The following is a 21,825-nucleotide window of genomic DNA, read 5'->3' on the forward strand; positions in this document are numbered from 1 at the left end:
TCCTCCGTGTTTCTTTTTCCACTGGTTCTACCACATACCCACTCTGCTATACCCAACATTGCGTTCTTTTAGCACTCTCATTCTTCCTCTACCTCTTTTATTTCTCCTTTAGGTAAGCATTCCTTTATCCCTTCTTCAAACTTTTCCCTTTTCTTATTTTCTTTCAACTTCCACACTTTAATTTTTCTTTCCTCTTTAGCTTCACACTGGGAATATTCCCAAATCTAAACTTAGCCATTACCAACCTATGGTCTCCAACCACTATTTCTTCATTCACCACCCACACATACATCAGTTCCCTCCTTATCTCTTTCTCCACTAATATATAGTCAATTACTGATTTTGTTCTTCTGTCTTCTCATCCATACCTGATAATCTTTCTATTCTTATCAAACAAGTTACCCACTATAAAGTTATTCTGCTCACAAAACTGTATCCTTATTTCACCTTCTTCATTACTTCCTCCATAGCCATGTGGTCCCAGTACCTCCTGTATTCCATTTGTCTCTTTTCTTACCTGTGCATTCATGTTTCCTATTATTACTGTCTCCTTATCCGTTGTGCAACTTTCCAGTTTTTTCTAAGAACTGTCGTATATTTTCTTCAACAAATCCCACCTGTGTGTATACACTTTATGATATTCCAGGTCTTAGCTCCAATTCTTAGCCTTAATCCTATGATTTTATCACCTATTGCCTCCATCCTCTCTATGCATTCCTTTATCTCCTTACCCACAATAAAGCCAACTCCATTTTATGTCTTTTGCCCACCACTCCAATACAAAATATATCCTTCCTTAAGATTCTTTTTACCTTTTCCCTTCCATTTAGTTTCACTTAAACCCAAGATCCTCATTCTTTTTTCTTTCATACAATCTACCAGTTCCTCTGTGCACCCAGTAAGAGACATAATATAACAGGCTCATAGACTGCCAAAATATCATCAACATACCAAATCCATAATTGAATTTTGTGTATGTGGGTAATACCATAAACTATTTTATTTTTGAATTCTTGTAAATAAATTTCAGACATAACGGCCAATAATGGAAATCCCATTGGCAAAGTATTATCTTCTGTGTAATATACATTGTTAAATTCAAAATAATTTTGTTATAATATTCCTAATTATGGTTATAATATCGATAAATTTTGGGTCCTCAGTATTACTTTTCAGTTTATTTGTTATACATAAAGGGACAAATACAATAAAAGAATTAATTTTACTAAGTTAATATATAGAGGCCTTGTATATGTAATATATATGTATGATAAAAAGTAATTTTACATAATATATATGTATATAGCAAAATAAAAGTCATTTTATATATATCCTTAATTTTTATGTTATAAAAATAGTTGTAGTAGGCTGTTGGTATGTCTTAATGAATGATGCACATTATGCAGCAGTCAAAGCAAAAACTCGACTATTTTTTTTATCAAAGTGATTTCTTATAGCTGCTAATATTTATAAGAATTTTATTTCAATTTCATCAAATTATTCACTGAAATGTACTCTTTATACTGATATATGACTTAAAAGTATAAATAGCAGGGTAATGTTTACTTTATACGATATTTGATGAATACCGGTGTACAACTAACTCATTCTTATATTTTGGTTGATTTTTTTACCCAAAAAAATCTGTTCATTTCAGATTTTTGTACATGCTGTCGGATTTCTGTAAATGCACTATGAATTTTTCAATTTTTTGTTTATAACTAGAGAAGAGGTGAGCAATTGACAACTTATCTAAAAACAAAAAATTTACTAAATTGCTTTTGTGAATATTCTGTGTGGTGCTACCTGCTTCACATGAGTTGGCTCAGAAGGGTTGATATTCATTTATTGTGCTCAGCTGACTTAGGTTCATTGAGATTTTTGATTATACAGTATTTTTTCTTGTAATGTGTTCCCAGGATGTAGTTTTTATATATTATTCGATACCACGTTTTAGTAATGAGTTCTAAATCTTGTATTTTTTTTAATATAAAAATGTGATTTTAAAATTAAAAAAAATCAATGCTATTTTATATATAACTAGTTTGATATTTTTCTTTCTTAAGTTATCTATTAAATAAAAGTTGTACGGTTTAATTTATGAAACTATTTCTTTATAATTTCAATATGAAAAAAATGGATATAATAAAAGAAACAATATTTATTATTAAAGGTATTTGGAACATTTTTTTCTGTTGTATATTTGCTCACACATATTTGCACAGACAGATGGGAAAATCATGAAAATTATTTGTAGTATTGACTTTATAATCAAGATATATGATTTTACATATTTATATTTTTTTGTGGATTTTAATTACAGCTAATGAGGCTGGATCGAAGTATAATTGAAGGCCTCCAAGATATTGTACTCCTTTTGGAAGAGCAATTGAAACCTCTTGTTCAGTCTGAACTGTCTCTTCTTGTTGATATACTGTACCGTCCAGAACTTCTTTTTCCACTCGGTACAGAGGCACGAAAACGTTGTGAAAGTGGAGGTTTTATAAGAAGGTAATATTATTAGATTTGTATTTATAATTTTTTTAGCTATAACATTCAGTAGTCTCTTGCTATTTTATCTGATTTCTTGTTTATTCAAGGTTCTACAAAAAAGTTACATGTGTATGCGCACGCACGTGCACGTGCATGTGCATGTAGTGATAATGTTTTTGTTCCAAACATAGATATTTATTTCTTCTGTTAAACATTATATTGATTTACAATCACTAAATCTAGTTACTTTCAAAGCAGATCTTATTTGTTTAGTGCTCTAGACAATGACCAAAATTTATCAGTTAACTTTTGTTTAAAAAAAATACTACATAATAGATTATATGTAATCAATATAAATGATTTGGTTAAAGAAGTAAAATCATTCACTTAAAATGCTTGATGAATAATACTGCAGAAGGGAGCTATTTGTATCAGTAGAACAGTGCAACTGACAGTTGATTGGTGATAACAGAATTATCATTTTAGCGCAGAAACTTATTAGAGAAAGATGTCAAGAAATCCAGCCCTCTGATATTACACACTTGTACAGTCACTAATAAATGGAACTTATGCAGAAAGATTTAGAAGCATTAATAATGCTGTGATCAGATGATTTTAATTTGGAGAAAAATAAATGAGGACAGCTCAGTTAAAACTAAATTTGCTATGAAGTCATTGAAAGAAATTTTTAATTCACCAAGATGATTAAAAAACTAAGTTTCTATAATTAGATTGATCCAAGAAACTATGCATTAAGTTTAAAACAGAAGAAGAAAATTGTAATGGCGTCATTCAGATTATTATGTATAATTTGAAAAAATAACAATGATAAACATTAAAAGTTATTTTTGAACAGTGAAAAACCAAGTTTTAAAATTATTTAGTATTTTTTTTCAATACATAAATATGTGTGAATGGTATAACAAAAGTATAATAATAGGTTTAAAGTTAAATCTGTATATGATGGAAATATTTAACTTGTGCATGTATTTTTTTGTGAATAATAGTGTAGATTATTGAATAAAACTGTTGAAAACAGGTTTAAGTACCAAATTTATTTTATATAACTAAAACTAATGTTTAATAAATAGCATTGTGATTTAAAGAATCAATCATACTTTTTTCTCTGTTTATAGACTTGCTATTTGTTGTGGTTTTTGTATTTGCAAAACTTTTAGACTAACATAACTCATGAGTGGCAAGGGATTACTGAGTATGTATCTATATTCATGCATACATCATACAAATGTTATTTTTTAGACAGTTGTTTTGAACAATCATGTATAAAATTTTCAGTATTCTCTATTGCTTTGCCAAATATAATAAAAATTGTAACTGGAAGTACATGAAAAATTATGTACTGTTAAGCTCCCTTAAATGAGTTACAAAATTTGTAAAAATATGTACAGGAAAAAAGTTCCTTTTTATAACATTACTCATTTGCCAAACGTTTAATAAATTGTTTTTCTGAAAAGGCAGTTCTTTATTTTTGAGTGAAAAAGATAATTGCATCTATCATTACATCATTAAACTTTATAAATATGATGAATATTTTTTTAATATTTAGGTGGTATGTTAATGTTTTAATTGATTAAGTAGTCAGATTTTTATTAGTTTCTTCCAGTATATAGCGCCTAATTAAACCAGTTGGAAGCACTAATAAGTGAAGCATTAGTATGCTTAAAAGTTCTATTTAATGAACATCAAGCAATAGAATTTAGATCCTTCTGTCTATAAAATTATAAAACATGTTAGTACAACTGTCATTTTTTTAACATACTACTATCATGACATGTATAGTGATGGTTTTCACATTGTGGTGCTTCCATGCGGAATACAGCAAATGTATTGCCTGTAACTGTAGGCCTACAAAAAAAAAATAGAGTTAAAAAGTAAGAAAAATAATAGCTTTTTTTTTCTAGGCCTACAGTTAGACTAAGTATGTCAATATAAAAAATTAATTATACTTGGAACAGTAAACGAGAAGTGCAAGTAGAGTAATGTAACTTAATATACTATCATAGTATAATAGTCTGAGCTCATTATGAGTTACACATAATCTACAAACATTGCAAAATTTTTCAGTGGTTATCTGAATGATTTCTTTTCCATAAAAAACAGATATGTCTCTCATGAACTTTTATTTTTTCATGAAAAAAGCAAACCTTATTAAACTTAATGACTTTATTTCTGTAAAATGTCTCAGAACTTCTTTATACAGGGATTTTGTATTTAATACTACAAGAATACATAATTTTTTTTTGTGTCAAAATTGTATGAACTGCTATTTATTATTTATTGGTTACTTTATAAACTTCCTATTTTTCTTGTGTAAATATTGGGCTATCAAAAAAGGTGTCTATGTAAAATATCACAGTATATCTTAAATAATTATCTAATTTCTTTAATTGTTGTATTGAACGATTTAGATACACAATAGTTCATATGTTTGTTGCTGAAACCTTGAATATATTTTCTGTATGTAGCCATCTCAATCACTGGATTAGGATGTGGACTACAGAAAATGTATGTGTTGTGGTATGCTGAGTGTAAATCAGTTGATTTACAGTTATTATTTACAAATATGAGTTAAAAGATTCACGAATGTGAATGGTCAATTGTCACCTGAGACAGTTGTAGCATATAGTCTGAAGAAATCAATCTTTTTACAGTTTAGAGCCTGATACTGTTAAACCAGCTGGCCAAATTTGCTTTATAGATATTTGAAATAGCGCTCTATGAAAGTCCAGTTCAAATGTGAAATTAAGCCAGGTGGTCATCCTGAATATTAAATTTAATGAATTTATGGCGACTAAAAAGTGGTTATCATTATTATATCTTTATATTTAGTGATGAGGAAATTTTTCATACAATATGTGTCAATCAACTGTTGTTGCTTCTAATTGCAGAAGATTAAAAGTCAACACAAAAGGTGTATGAACAGAGTACATCATCTTGAAATCAGAATTTAAAAAGAAGTTTAATTTCAGTTTTATTAAAGCTATTCTCTTCTTTTGAATAAATGAAATATATTTCTTTTTTTATTATTTTTTTACAGAATGTATTTTAGATATCCAAAGAAATTAAATTTTTTCATTATAAAATTAAAATTAGACAAGATTGAAATCAGTAAGTTAACATATTACATTTTAACATATTACATTACACTGTTTTGTAATTTGCTATGGTAATTGAAATGAAAATAAGACCATTAATATTTATAAAAAAAAATCAAATTTCTTTAAAAATTCTGGAGCTATAATTTTAGATGTAATAGTTACTATTCTGAGCTCTTTAATATGTGACAATTACTCTTCAGAGCCCCCCTGACTGCATATAAATATGTTTGTTGAAGAACAAAATTTTCTTTTTGATGTAAGACCTGGTGAGAACTTAATCATTAGACAACCTTAAATACCTACTATTTCTACAACCTAGTATTTCTACAACATGAAAAATCTATTTAAACAAATTAAAACTCTCTGAAAGTTGGTTGGTCATCCATTATTTTATTTAATTAAATACTGCATAACGATGTTTATTACTTTATTTCCATACCTTGTTTTCTTTTTTTTATTTTGATTTATTGTCGTTTTTTTAGTTCAATTTATTTTTAAAATTTTTTGGCAGTCATATTTTTAATTTTTATAATTTTTTTTTATTATTTAATTCTTTTTAGTGATTATTGAGAAAAATTCAAAATTTGAAAACTTATGGGTATATTGTATTTAACTTATTGAGCCAAATGAGGAGACTGTAAACATTTCATTTTATTTATTTAATTTGTGTATTCCAATCTAAACTTACAGATTTTTTAAGTGATTGAGTTCCTCAAGAGACTTTTTATTGTGCGGATCATACAGCAATTTTTTGGGATCCAAACAACTAATGGCTAAAATCTCCAATTGTCACACGCGACTCAGTGCTGTGTAGGCCTGGCCCTTGGCAAAAATGTGAGTGCTCAGATCTACAACGGCTCCATCTAGAGTAGTCCCGTGCAGTTTAATTACATTGTAGTTAATATTGTGCAGGGCACCGCCACAGCACAGCACAGCACAGCACAATATTAGTGGCAGCATACACCTTCTACGCCTTTCACTTTGCCTTGTCACCCTAAAGCATCAAATTCGGCATTATTGGGCTGGATCTTCAATCCGATGTCGACACCATTACCTCATGTACTGTCATCATTGTACTGTCATCAAACTCTACCAAGACCGTTTGTGGGAGCTTGCCAAGCTCAAGCTGGTCTCAGGGTAGCACGTGCCACTCGATTTTTCAAGTATATGAGTTAATTTTTGTTCTTGTTTGGTTCCATCATGATTCTGAATCATACTAGCAAATACCCCATTTGAATTTTGAAAATCAGAAGATAGGTTGCGAAGATATACCAACATTTCCGAATTACCTTGATCTGTTAGATCGAGAGTGTACCTGATGCATGCAAAGTTAGTCTTTAACCTACTAATAAATACTTTTTGATTTGAATCATTCAGTTTAAACCCATCTAACACAGTGATAAAGGCTCACACAGTTCATTAATTCAATTCATTAAAGTTTGTGCTTCAACCAGTAAATTTCCAATCTCCACTACTACATATATACATATTTATATAGCCTATGACACTTCTGGTAATGTAAGGATTCTAACGTAGGGTCATACATCTAAATTGGTTCGGCCATTGAGCTACTACAGTGGAACAAACATACATACATACATACATACACCCTAAATACATTACACTCCTTTTTGGGCAGTCATGTAAAAAGGAAAAATGTATAGAAAAGTTAATAAATTAAATTTTATTAAATTTTGTGTAGTTTAAATAAATGATAAGAATAAGTGAATGCATTGGTTACACCCATACATGCATATGCACATATATATATTTTTTAAATAGTTAAATGTGTGATATTGAGTTTCAGCTAAATATAAGTTTATGAAAAAATGTTCCAATTAGAAGTTCAGTTAACTGAAGTAAGCTTCTCCAAAAAATTAATTGTACCCAATGAAAAACAATCTTAACGAATATTATAACATATTTCAAAATTACAAAAATGGATTATAACCTTAACAACACAAGCACTCTGTTTTGGTCATTATTTGAACTTTTTATGAAAAATTAAAACAATCTTCTTTAAATTATAATTTAAAAAAAAATAATTATTTTCGGTAACAGAAATTTGCAAATCTCCAAATTAATTTTTTTTTTTAATGTTTTTAGTATTATGAAGACTTTTTTCTGTTTTAAACTAACATCTTTCTGCCATATTTTTGTCTGTTTTGTTTAAACTCATTCTGTAACTTGAATTCAGTTATATAATTTATATCAATTCATTATTCATTTATATCAATTTTCTCAGAAAATTGATATAAATGTGGTAAATCTAAAAAGCATTTTTTCTTCTCTAATTTTTTTTGGGGGGAGGGCATTGTCTTCAACTTTCTTGAAAGTTATTGGAGGTACACTTTTCGGATCTGTTTCATTCAATTTTTTAGATCAGAAGATGTATAAAGCCACTAAATTTGCTCTAATTTGGATCCCAAAAATTTTCACATGACTTACCCTTGGAACAGAAATCAGGGCAAAATATTTCACATGCTGTAACTTGAAAACAAAGTGTTTCTAGACTTGTATCTATAGAAACCTTTTTAACTTTTAATATCCCAAAATAGCTAAAGAATTGCCATCCAATTTTAAATCATTTATCTTGATTTTTGGTCAATATATCAACATATTGATCACCGTGTTAATAAAATTTAATATTATATTAAATATAAACCACCAAAAATCAAAAAAACAATAATTAGATTAGTTCAACTTACCACATTAATTTCCAATAACTAGTTTTCGCAGTATCCTGCATCTTCAGTTTGTATTAAACTTTATATTTATTACATTAAAACATATTCTTTTATTTTTTTGTCATTTTATTGGAAATTATGTTTTATATTTTGAAATGTTAAATAATATTTTCCAGTACTGGACAGAAATATTTACCTAAATGCTCATTATATTATTTAAAATTTCAAAATATAAAACAATTTCACATAAAATGACAAAAAATTAAAAGAATATGTTTTAATGTAATAAATATAGTTTCATACCAACTGAAGATGCAGGATACTGCGAAAACTAGTTATTGGAAATTAATATGGTAAGTTGAACTTATCTACTGTGTTTTGGTGGTTTATATTTCATATAATATTGAATAAATGTGAGTGTGTATATTTCTTTTTTTTCTTATGTTTATTTTGATTAAATTTACTTTGGTTAGTAAAATTTTTAGTAAATTTTGGTTTTAAAAATAGCTATTAAAATGAATTATTATTCAAAATCCAGTAAAATATTGTAGAAAAAATATTTAATTCAGTAAATAAATAGGCCAAGGCTAGTTTTTTTTTTCAGTTCACTGGCATTCATAGTAACATACTAGTTAACATAAAAAAAGGCATTAATAAAAGCCCTTAACTTTTATCTAAAATACTATTTAAGTTTCTTTTTTTAATAATTTTATAATAAAGGTATAAAGTTTTAATTACTTAGATTAAATATATAAATGCAAAATAAATTTAACTATTTAAATAATTACTTTAAAAAATAATAATATTATGTAATCCCCATTGTGGCTTCACTCTGCAATATGTTTACTTGTGTTTCTCGTTACAGTCAGGGATGTATACCCAATCAGGGTGAGCAAAGTGAGCCCTTCCCACCTAGCCAGGGGGCTTGTCCCTGAGATCCCTCTTTGTTCATTAAACGTATGCTTGTGAGAATAATAATGATAAATAAAATTAAAGTCATGTTCAATTTATAAAAACTATCAGTGTATTGTAATTTCTTCAGAGCAGTGATTTAGTCAGTACAGGACTCAGCAATTGGTTTTTAGATTTCCCATTGTGGCTTCACTCACAAAATACGTAATCAGAATTACAAACATAAATTGCCATCAGAATGTTACCAAATCTCATAAAGATTGACTCAATAGCGGTAGCATAAAATGGCAAAAATGTAAAAAAACGATTTGTTTTTTTTACTTCTTGAAATGTTAAAATTCAAAAAACTGAAGATGGTTTTACATATTTATCTGAAGAATATTTACAAGCCCAAATTGAGTGAACATCTCATTTAATACAGTTGGAAATAGGGAAAATATGCAATAGTTTGAAATTTTTTTACCCTTCTTCACTCTTTTCAAGGTCAGCTTTCAAAAATCTAGAATTCATTTTTAGATATTTACATGAACATATCAAGTTGATATATAATTTTTTAAGAGAAATTAAAAAAAAAATCTAAAATTTAATGTTACCCCATTTTAACCCTTTAAACTTGGAATTTCAAAAAAATCTAGAAATTAGTTTTTGAATATTCATATGAAGATAACACACACCAAAAGCCAAGTTGATATCGTCATTTGTTACCAAGAAATTCATAAAATAGTAAATTTCATTGTTTCTTCATTTTAACCATTTAAATTTGGAATTTCAAAAAACCCTTTTCTAGTTTGCACCATTAATTTATCTTTATTCGTTTTTGCTGGGTGTTGATTATGATGTTCTTTTATATATAAATATTAACGTTAAATTAAATAATTTAAAAATAAATAATTTTAAATAAGTACTTTCAAATTAAATAACTGTGTATTCCTCTGGAATCTTTGCCAACAATATAACAACAGGATGTAAGGAATCCTACATGAATAAATAAGAGAAATAGATAATTATTGTTGTAACACTTTAACTGACACTTTCAGTTTCTAGATTTTTTAAATTTCACCTTGAAAGGAGTGAAGAAAAGTAAAAACACTTTGATCAATGATTGCAAATCTTTTAACATCAGCACAAAAGTTCTGATCAGACTATGAGAAGGCTTAAATTGTACCATTTCCATATTTATATTTGGACAAAAAATAATGATCTGAAGGAGGGAAAATACATCTAGAAGGATCTAGAAAGCCATCTGAACAAAACTATATGAAATGATTTCGGTAGCCATTTTGGTTTTGCATGTTATCTGCACCAAGACAAATCACATGTTTTGAAAGCAAGGTTGACAAAAGAAGCAGCTCGGCCTTCCAGGAAATAACAAATACAGCAATAATAAATTTGTTGAATTTGGGGGTTTCAGTACAAAATTAAGTGTATCGGTTCATTTACAACTTTCCCATGATAAACATTTATTTTGTATTAATGCATGGTCACTTGCTGGGTTCATGTTATATTTGTCGTAAAAAACAATTAAAACCCAAACTTCTGTGGATATGCTGAAAGTTTATATTTTTCCTCAGATTAATGGTATTGAAAATGAAAATGGGATAGTGGTTATTATTTAGCAAGATAGTACTTCACCCCATACAGTCAGTGTTTTAGATGTGGTGTGCAGTGTTGTGTTTTAGATGTGCTTGATGATTAGGATCCCTAATCACTCATGGTAATCTTACCCAGAAATGAACATACTCATATTCTATGCAGAAAAGGTTTGTAATCAAGAACACTTGAGAAACAGAATCATCACTGCTGCAGTGACTTCCATGCCTAATGTAATGGAACACACGATGGCTGTAAATAAAGTATTGTTTAGATTTCTTCCTAGCAGGAAGGGTTGTTCTTGTTCTGATAAAAAAAGGTTTAATTTTTAGTTTCTTTTGATGAATAAGAAAATGGTTTTATTCTAATAATCTGTTTATTTATATTTATTCATGGAATTGTAGACACTTTTTGATAACTTTTTTTAATATTTTTTATCATTATTGAAAAATTTTAATGTAAATTTCTTAATTCTCAAAATAGATTAATAAAGCATACAGAGAAATTGCTTGAAGAAAAAGAGGAAAAACTGTGTGTCAAAGTACTTAGAACTTTACGGGAAATGATGGCTATTGATTTGGAATATGGTGAAAAGGTAAGGTTTGAAACTCATTTAAATAATGCTGTTTATTATAAAATTTGCAGTTTTGTACTGCAGTATTAAGGGATGAATAGATGAGATTAAAAAAGAAAGATATTTGTCATGTTTTTAAATCTTTTATAGAAGATATGCATTATGATAAATATAACTTAATATATTTGTAGTAAAACTGGTTTTTTTTTGTTGAGTAAATCCTTGGATTCAGATTATGTAAGATTTCATGTTTTAAAAAATCAATTACAATATTTGTTTGTGTATAATGATTTAATATATAATTGATGTGTGTTTATGTATTTTCCTATTATAAGTTTTTGTATAATGAATTTTGTAAAGCATGTATAATGAATTTTGGTATGTGCTCTGCTGGGTACATGTCCCAGATTTTAATAATCCCACATTAGTGATCCAATATTTTTTATATTGTATTTTTTGAAGGATTTATTCATTTTACTTGGTGTTAGAGTGTATCACATTTTAGTGATTTTGGTAGGTTTTTTTTTTACAACAGCAAGTTACCTGTTACTAATGTTTTAATTTTAATTCAGTTTATGTGTAATATTACTGAAAAATTATGTATAGATTGAAATATTTGTTAAATAAACTTTATCTTAATATAAATCCTTAAATTCTTTCATGATAAAACTCCTACTCTAAATATATTGTTAATGTCAACTAATCCATACATTAAAAAAAATTAAATTCAGATCTCGATGCATAATACAGTGAAGCCACCATCCTTCAAAGAATTGCCTCAATCAATGATTGGCTGAAATGGAAGCAATCTCCTGTGGCTGCCTCTACGTAGCCACACCAAACACAAACATCCAAAGCACAAGATGTTTAAAGCACTAGCTTTGTTTAAATTATATTCATACATTTAACATATTGCCAAACTCTTAGATGTAACTAGCAAAAGGAGGAAATTTTCTAGGTTGTATTACTAGAGAAATGTCGGTCTTCTTTTGTGGACCTGTAGTACTTGAAATGTGGTACTAACATGGTCTCTCAGAACTTTATAATCAAAGAATGCTTCATAAGTACAGCACTTCTTTGGAGGTATAACATTTAACTTTCAAATTTTTCACCGTAACTCCTGTCCGTGGGTAGTAGAACAGTTGGTAAACAGCCTCAATTCAATCAATAGTACAACCCTTGTTACATTACAGATTATTGAACTCTACTCAAGAACAAGTGCATTATTGGTCAAGTATTGGCATTCTGAGAATGTTGACCCATTGTCATTGTCTAACTTACTTCTTAGTTTGAACAAGCATCCAGCAGCAGGTAATGATGATGTTCATGGTATGCCACAGTAGCGAATGCCCAGAATTGTTGTTGAGGTCCCCTTTTTTGTAATGTGAAACTCCCCCCTCACAATGTCTTAAATGAAGTCTTCCTAGCTATAAAAGTAACCAATTGTATATGTTTGGTGAAAAGCAGCTTAAAACTGAAGTTTACACTCAGGTCAGAAACATATTCTATACAGCAGATCATAATGCCACCAACAGTGTTTATTATACTTGAGTCAACAAGAGTATATAATAATAATGCATGTTAGTTGTTTCAACATCAGTTGTATAAAATCAGTTTTCTGGTTTCTTTATATTTACAGCTAAAACTAAAAATGTATTTATCACTAATGTTACTTGTTGTTTACCAGATACAGTTAGACAAAACCTAAAGAAGTACTTTTGAAGAAAATATCACTTTATCTTCAGCAGCATTATTAATTACACATAAAACTGAAAAAAAAAGAAATTCTAGTTACAAGAAGTACAATCTTCTTCTTTAACTACTGTCGGAATCAATGCCTTATCACATGACAGGATTTTTTTTTTTTTGGCTATTGCCTACTTAGCAATTTAATTTTGGTTTTATTTCAGGTATAATTAATAATATAATGCTGCTGAAGATGAAAAGATATTTCAAAAGCACTCCCAATAGGTAAGGTTCTTACTTATTTTTGTCTACATTTAGTGGATAATTACAGTGGTTATAAGATGTTTGAAATTTTTTATATAACTTCTTTAATTAATATAGTAACAATAACTATATCAGTATAGTTTTTAATAATACTTTTTTCTTTCAAATGTAATCCTTTATCTAATATCTCAAAATTGGTAATTACTTATAAACAATTCTTTGCTATAGATTCTGTTTATAAATGCTAGAGGAGGTTTTCTAAATTATATAATTTTACACAAAAACTGTTAATAATAATATATATTGCTATTTCAACTGAATTGCTATTTACCATTTTTAAATGTAATATGAACTTACTTGTTACATTGTATATGAATATAAATACATTTACATTTAAAAATGTGAGTGTTTTTGTCTGTACACACATGCATGGATGCATAAAATGAATTTTTTTTTAATTAAGATTTATTTTATTAATTTTTTGTGTTTAATTTTTTTTATAATAACAAATGAATGGGTTAATTTGCTGGATAAATGCAGTGAAAATTCTCACTTTATAATGGTTAAATTTATAATTTTTGGTTATAAGTAATTATTTTTTGGAAGAATAGTTACATTTATTAATATTTATTTCTAATTAAATTATATCATTTAACTGTACCTTAATTTAATGTAAATGTGTTTTTATTCATTACACAATTGTAATTTAAATCTTTTAAAAAGAGTGTCTTCTAAACAATTAATTGATACTTATTTCTCCTGTGTTTGAGATCTATGGTGATTATAGTACTTTTTACTTGATATGTATGTAAAAGATTATTTTGTATGTATATGTATATGTGGAAGAATATTAATGGTATTTCATACTGATACTGTTTTTACTTATTATTTATATATTTTTTTCTATTAATGAATCACAATATATGTTGATCATGCTGGCAACTGACAGGCTGATGATGAGGAACCATCAGTAATGACGGTAACTAAACAAAAACTACAAAACAAAAGCAGCGCTCGCTCTTTCACTGTTTCTTCTCTAACCTAATCTTATATCTCTTTCTCTGTCTGTGTGTGCAGTGTGATCCTGAGTGGTATTGATGCTTATCTTAGTTTTTTATGTATAATTTATTATATTATTTATTTTAATTTTTAAACAGGTTCTTGTATTTTTCTCCACATTCTGTTTTAATTTTTCATTATGGATTTGGTTAAGCAATTTCTAATCCTTTGTTGATATACATTATTATGATAGTTATTGATTACGTTTATTCAGTAGTTACTACATTAAAACAAATTAATTGCAATTAATTTTTTGTTTCGTTTACTTTCTCTTAGACTTTACTGTGAGAAGAGTTTTAAGCCCTGGTTTACAGGCAGAAGCCTGTAGCTGTTTTTAGCAAACTTTATTGTTTCTTATTTTTGTATTGTAATTTTGTTCATAAGTTTTATTAATCGTGTCTTTCTATCTTCAGTTTTACTTTTACATCAATGTTTCTTTTAGATTTGAGCATAGCCTTAAATTTGTTTATATCAGCTGTGCAGGCTTGTGGATGCAATAAAGTCATTGAATTGTGAAATTGTTATTTACTTTTAATTTGTGGCTTCAAATATGGTTCATATAGTAACTGAATGTCCAAGAATTAAAAAAAAAATTTTTAGGTTCTAAAAAGTAATACTCTGAAGTGAAATTGATGTTTCATTTCTATGTAGATAACAAGTAAAATGTCCCTACCTTGTTATTAGAATAAATAAGTTGAAAAAAAATCTCCATAATTCCTTAGTTTCTTGTATTAACATGTTATCTAGTATGTCACAGTTAATAATTACACTGAGAAACAAAAAAGACTTTTTTTTGTCTCAGGAAGAAATATATGTGATTCTGATAGTATTTTTTTCTCCTGAATTCAAATATGATATTGGTTTTTCCCCATCATGCAAGGTTTCCGAGAGGCAGGCATTTATAATTTCAAACATTTTAATACTTTCTGCATTCAATACTTTCAATATTCAAACATTTGACTCACCTAGAAAGTTATAAATGACTATTTTCTGCTATATTTTGCCTGTGGAGCATCCTCTTGATAGTCCAACAATAATCAGCCAGCATATTAGGATTCCATTTGCCTTAATACCTCTTTTCCATTCCTGAAATCTGATGAAAGTGTTCCCCCTGTGCTCATCGCTCATTGTGCCAAGATTTTCCGGGAAGAAATCTAGGTGTGAGTGCAGGAAGTGTACTTTTAAGGACATATTACAGCCCAAATTTTTATAAGATGTTATAAGATCGTTGACAATATCACAGTAATTTTCCGCCTTTCGATTTCCCAAAAAACTCTGAGTAACATTTTTGAATGCTTGCCAAGCTGCTTTCTTCAGTGGATTCAATAGTTCCTCAAACTTTTCATCATGCATTAATGGTTGTATTTGTGGATCCACAAATATTCCTTCTTTAATTTCTGCCACTAATTTTAGAAAACTTCTGTTTTCTAAAATTCAAGTACATGAAACCAGGAATATTTTGCATGATCTTGATGAAATTCTTCACTAATCCTAGTTTGATATGTAATAGAGGTGGAGGTAAATACACAATTTTAAGATTACACAATGGGTCATGTTTCACATTTTTCTGTTCAGGTATCAGTGATTCACGTTTAGGCCATTATTTTCTAATGAAATGGTTTTTTCTGTTTTTACTATCCCATTCACACAAAAAACAACAGTACTTTGTGTAACCAAGCTGCAGACCAAAAACAAGTGCAGTTACCTTCAAATCACCACAAATATTCCATTCATTTACTGCATATTGAAGCTTTTCCAATATAAATTTAAAGTTTTCATATGTTTCTTTCATACTATCAGAGTGAGCCACAGGTACTGATGGGAATTTATTGCCATTATGCAATAAAAGCTTTTAAACTAACTTTAAAGGAATCAATGAACAAGTGCCATTCTGTTCCGTATGTTCATTACAAAGTATCTCCATAAGAGAAGAAATATCATTAAAACACTCTAAGCCATTTTATTCAGAAAAATAGTCTTTAAATTCAGAATGACAATTACTATAAGAACATGTCTTTGTATTCTTTTAAAGAAGATTCCATCCTTTTAGCCATGAAGCAAGCATTTCAGACTGTTTTTTTGGATAGCTTTAAATCTCGTATGAAGTTTTTAAGATTTTCTTGAGTCAGTAAATGAGGCTCAGATGAACTGCTTTGTTCAAAAGTTGTATCATCAGAATCTGTTTCTTTTTCTTCCTTACTTCCATCACACTCTGAGCTCTCTTCATCTAATGTCACATGTTCTGGAGGCTTTGTTATGGGCAATTCTTTGCAGTGAGGAACTGGTCTCATTGTAAATTGCAAGTTAGGGCACACCACTGAATGTTTTGATTTTGACGTAATCCCTTTAATGTTTGTAAACAGAAATAACAGTCAAAAGTGATCTTTGGGTTCTCTCTAAATCATAGGGATAGCAAATGACATGTGATGTATGCCATTTTTCCATGGAGTGAGAAGCTTAGAACACGATAAACAACAGATGTGTGGGGCCCAGGCCCTTGTTTGGTCCCCGACTTTATACCCAAAATTAACTTCATAACACTTTTTTCTAATGGAGTAAGGTTTTGCCTTTGAGACTTGAGTGTCACTTCACCACATACATAAAAAAATTGTTAATTTGATTTAAACAAACTCTAGGCATTTTGTAATTAACGACCAATTAAAAGAAATAAAGTTGTAAAAATGTAATTCACAATAATTCAGACACACAAAGCACTCACATTGATGAGTTTACTGGTTCACTACCATCTCACAACTGACATCGTTCTGATGAATCTGTGCTACACTAGATCACATTTATACAGGGTCATTCACGGGAACCGGATGTTTTTAAAATAATCATAAAAAATTGAATATTTACTTTAAAAAAGTTTTATTGGTACTGAGACACTTGTTAAATTAAAGCATTTGTTACTTACTCATGAATGAAAAATTATGTCCGGCAAGTGATGTCCATTTTGGGCAATACATTGTTGTAGCCTTTCACGGTAACTGGCCACAATTCTTTGCAGCATGTCTACATCAATCTGGGTGACGTGATGACGAATTGCGATCTTTAGGTCCTCCAATGTACGTGGTTTATTACCGTACACACGCGATTTCAGAAACCCCCACAGAAAAAACTCACAACTACTCAAGTCGGGGGACCGAGGAGGCCAAGGAATGTTGCCGAATCTGGAAACGATCCGTCCCGGAAACAAGTTACGGAGAACAGCCATCGTTGCCCTCGCTGTGTGCACTGTAGCTCCATCCTGCTGGAATAAGAAATTTTGAAAATCAATTCCCCGGTTTCGTAACTCAGGGATGAAAAACGTATTCAACATTGCAATGTAACGATCAGCTGTTACAGTTACGGCATCGTCATTTTCTTCAAAAAAATATGGTCCAATAACACCGACCTTCCCTATTGCACACCAGACAGTCACCTTTGGGCTATGAAGTGGTCTCTCGTGAAGCTGATGTGGGTTTCTTTCTGCCCAATACCGGCAATTCTGTTTGTTGACGAAGCCATTCAGATGAAAATGGGCTTTGTCACTCATTAACAATAACAAATTTTCATTTTCTTCAAAAATGGTAAGCATTTGTCGACAAAATTGTAATCGCTGCTTGAAATCTTGCTCTGTTATCTGCTGCACACGGCTATCTTGTAAGGATGGAAATGCAGGTCTGTATGCAGAATTCGTCTTACCGTACTTGTGCTCATTTGAAGCGCTGCTGAATGCCTCTGAATAGAGGCGTGGGCTTCTGACAATGGCTTCCCTTACTCATTCGATGTTCTCCAGAGTGCTAGCAGTTCGTCGGGGATCCGGTGGTTTTTTCTTCAATATTGAACCACTTGTTCGAAGGTTGTTTACCCATCACAATATTGTGTTACGAGAAGGGACACTTGCATTACGATGGATATTAAACTGATGGCGGAAATCTCGCTGAACAGCAGTTACGGATTCGTCATTTTGCACAAAACTGTCATACGCGTACAGGTGTTGGTCTAGCGTCCACGGCTCCATCTCAACGACTAAAATGTAAATGCTATGAACAAAGAAAACACCAGCCACGTGCCCCTCCCACCACGAACGCTCGAGTACAACCCACTTCAAAAACATCCGGTTCCTGTGAATGACCCTGTACATGTCTGTACACATCTGAACCTGCACAGCAGTAGCAATGCTACCCTTTGAGTTAGCTCACTTGGTTCCATCATATTTACAATGCTCTAGGAGCTTTTACTTGACAATGGACAGATGGATAAAAAAATGTTTTAAAATATTAAAAAAGATTAAAATAACAAAAAACCTGTGGGTGATGGAGAAATTTTGAATATATATTTGAAAAAAGGATAAAAAACTCCATTAAGTACACTTATTGGTACTCATGAGACAAAAATCATGTTGACCAGTGATATTAATAAAAATTGCTTAACACACCAAGTAGTTAATTTAATATAAATCAAACAATATATCAATAAGATTTTTAAATCCATGGTTATATCATCAGTTATAAAATAATATCCAGGTTACATGCATTACCATTGTTGTGTGTAAAAAATGTTACTTGTCATGATCAACTGAAGTTAATGTTGATTACTGTAATTCTAGTTTATAAAACAGATGTGCCAGTTTAAATAATTCATCATGTTCAAAATCTATCCATTCATAAGTGTGCATTTGTGTTTATATTTAGTAAGTGTAATAATTTTCTAAATATTCAAGTTTATTGTTATTATTTATTTTGAATATTTGTGGATTATTTTCTATCATGTTAAATTAAGATTCATATAACAATAGATTAAAACTTACCGTGGAAATTGATAAATATATTTTTTAGGTATAAAAATAAATATTAATAAAATGAGTTGTTAACGGTTTTTGCAAAAAATGACATCATAAGAGCCCATCCTAAAGAATTAAATCACTCTGATCATACAAAATAAATACGTAAAATTATGGTATGGTAAATAAATCATATATATATATATATATATACTTACAATAATGAAACAGAGTTATGCAAAGAATAAAAGCTGATTAAATATAAAGCAAACTAAAATAATAATTATTTATTTTTGAGAATAAAGGTAAAAATGCACAATAAAAATAATAAATAAATATTTCATTTATTCCACTTGAAGAAACAAGACACACAAACATAGGAAATATATTTCTGAACATTTCATGTATAAAATTACCACTATAAGAGATTTTATGTCTATTTTTGAGGGCATATTAGCTTGTATAAGGCATCAAATGATTTATTTTTTGTGTAAACTTTAAATATTTTCTTCTTTGGCATGTAGTACTTGTTTTTTATTGTTACTAATCAGAATATTGTTTTGTCATTTTTAGACTTTTTTAATAATAAAATCACATTTGTACAGTATATAAAAATCCTTTTTAGTCGATTATCCCCCTTAACCATGGGCTAATATGCTACGAAGAGTTATCAGATAAAAAATTTAAGATATTGCTATACACTGCTGTTAGTAAAATGTGGGTGTAATTAAATTAGCAGTATGCTCTCTTTTAAATTTACCCATCAGTGAAAGCCATGTATCCATTACAATTGATTTGATTGGGAGGCCATCTGTTAGCTTCCAACTTTTAACCAGTCTGAACTAAATTTGAACTGACAACGCTCAGATTTATAAATTCTACTATTGATTTTGACCTTCCAACACTTTTGTATATTTCTTTATATGAAATGTTTGTTATTATTGCATAATATATATATGTATGTATAGTTTATTTGTGTTCATAGAAAAATATGTTATTCTGTGTAGTTTTTTTCATTGCGCTGGTAATAATATAATAATGTCTCCTGCTATAATTTAGTTTATAAAAAAAACTTCTTGCTTAACTATTTCAGTTCATTTTGCCACTTAATTATTAAAAAGGAAATTGAGTACTGTTGAATTATTTCATTATGAATTTAAACAATTTTTTTCATTTAAGTTATACTTCTTTACTCTTATTATTATGTTATTACATTACTCTCATTATTATGTATTATTCACTGATTTAATTTTATTCTAATATTACATGTGATCCATGTAATATTACATGCACATGAGGCAATTTTTTGGGTTTGGTGTTTTTTTTTTTAATTTCTCAATGTTTCATGTTTCAGGGACTCCAACTCACCATGTTGGTCTGGTGAACACGTCTTCCCAAATCAGCTGATTTGGAAGACGAGAATTCCAGTGTTCAAGTCCTATTAAAGGCAGTTACTTTTATACGGATTTGAATACTAGATCTTGTATACCGGTGTTCTTTGGTGGTTGAGTTTCAATTAACCACACAACTCAGGAATGGTCAAAATGAGACTGTACAAGACTACACTTCATTTACACTTATACATGTCATCCTCATTCATCCTCTGAAGTAATACCTGAATGGTAATTCCAGGAAAAAGAACTATACAGAACTATTCTATACTATACAGAACTATACAGAACTATACAGAAACTATTCCAGGAAAAAGAAAATACAGGAAAAAGAAGAAGACTCAGGGACCCCAAAAAAGTGGGGTGGGGTTATGTTCATATGTATGTACATGCATTGGCATGTTTGAAGCTTAATGATATTAACCGATTTTGGTGAAATTTTGTGCAGATACTCATGTATGTGGGGCAATTTGTTGGTAAAATTTCAGGGTTAATATCACCAGCTGCGGGTGGGGGGGGGCTTTTTGAAGGTCAATTTTCTCAAAATTTTGCAAACAATCCCACTTTATGTTAAGCTCAGTTTATGCATGCATGCTTATCTTACCATTTAAAAAAAAAAATTGCTCCAAGATTCCTCCCTTCCCAAAAAATCGAAAAAAGCTATGTTTTTATTTATTGCATATTTTTTAACTAAATCTTTTTAATTTCTTCCCAAGCATAGTATTAGTGCAAGCAACCCAAAAAAAAGTATGATGTTTAGCTCCTTCAGCGGATCTTTCTTTATCTCTTCATTGATGGCAAAATGTCATCTTTCATGGTTCTCTCAGCTTAGGGAATAGAAAAAGTCACAGGGAGCTATGTTCAGCAAATACAGAGGCTGAGACATCATAACAGTATTGTTTTTCGCCAAACATTTTTGAATAAGCGGTGAATTGTGAGCAAGTGCATTATTGTGGTGCAATCGCCATGAATTGTTTTGCCAGGCGTTTTTATCAGATTGTTTCATGCAAGTGGCATAGAACTTCCAGGTAGTAATCCTTTTCAACTCTGTTACAGTGATTTGACAATTATCCTTAATCATTTTCTTCACTTTTTCCATATTGTCATTATGAACGTTATTCCATTCTTAAAGCAAAATTATATATATAATAGCACAGAGACAGGACTGAAGTCTATTGCAGGAACTTTGGAAATTTACTGGAAGAAAGAAAAAATGAAATTTTCTAAACAGTTACTTCATTAAATGAGTCATCTGTTTAATTAACTTTCTGATGTTTTAGGG

At 29.5% G+C, this 21,825-nt stretch overlaps 1 protein-coding gene across 8 annotated transcripts in view; it reads left to right on the forward strand.

The window, feature by feature from the left end:
• The window catches only part of Itpr (Inositol 1,4,5,-trisphosphate receptor), a 256,216-nt gene that overhangs the window by 138,791 nt on the left and 95,600 nt on the right, over positions 1 to 21,825 (forward strand). For 6 of the 8 annotated variants that reach the window (XM_075362620.1, XM_075362616.1, XM_075362621.1 and 3 more), the window contains exons 30-32: positions 2,324 to 2,511; positions 11,285 to 11,396; positions 14,275 to 14,304. In XM_075362620.1, coding sequence (XP_075218735.1) covers positions 2,324 to 2,511; positions 11,285 to 11,396; positions 14,275 to 14,304 — 330 coding nt within the window. The remainder of the gene's footprint in view (positions 1 to 2,323; positions 2,512 to 11,284; positions 11,397 to 14,274; positions 14,305 to 21,825) is intronic. The other 2 variants (XM_075362622.1, XM_075362623.1) reach the window with 1 other exon arrangement.

The sequence above is a fragment of the Lycorma delicatula genome, chromosome 4 (genome assembly GCF_047948215.1).
Source record: "Lycorma delicatula isolate Av1 chromosome 4, ASM4794821v1, whole genome shotgun sequence".
NCBI lineage: Eukaryota > Metazoa > Arthropoda > Insecta > Hemiptera > Fulgoridae > Lycorma > Lycorma delicatula.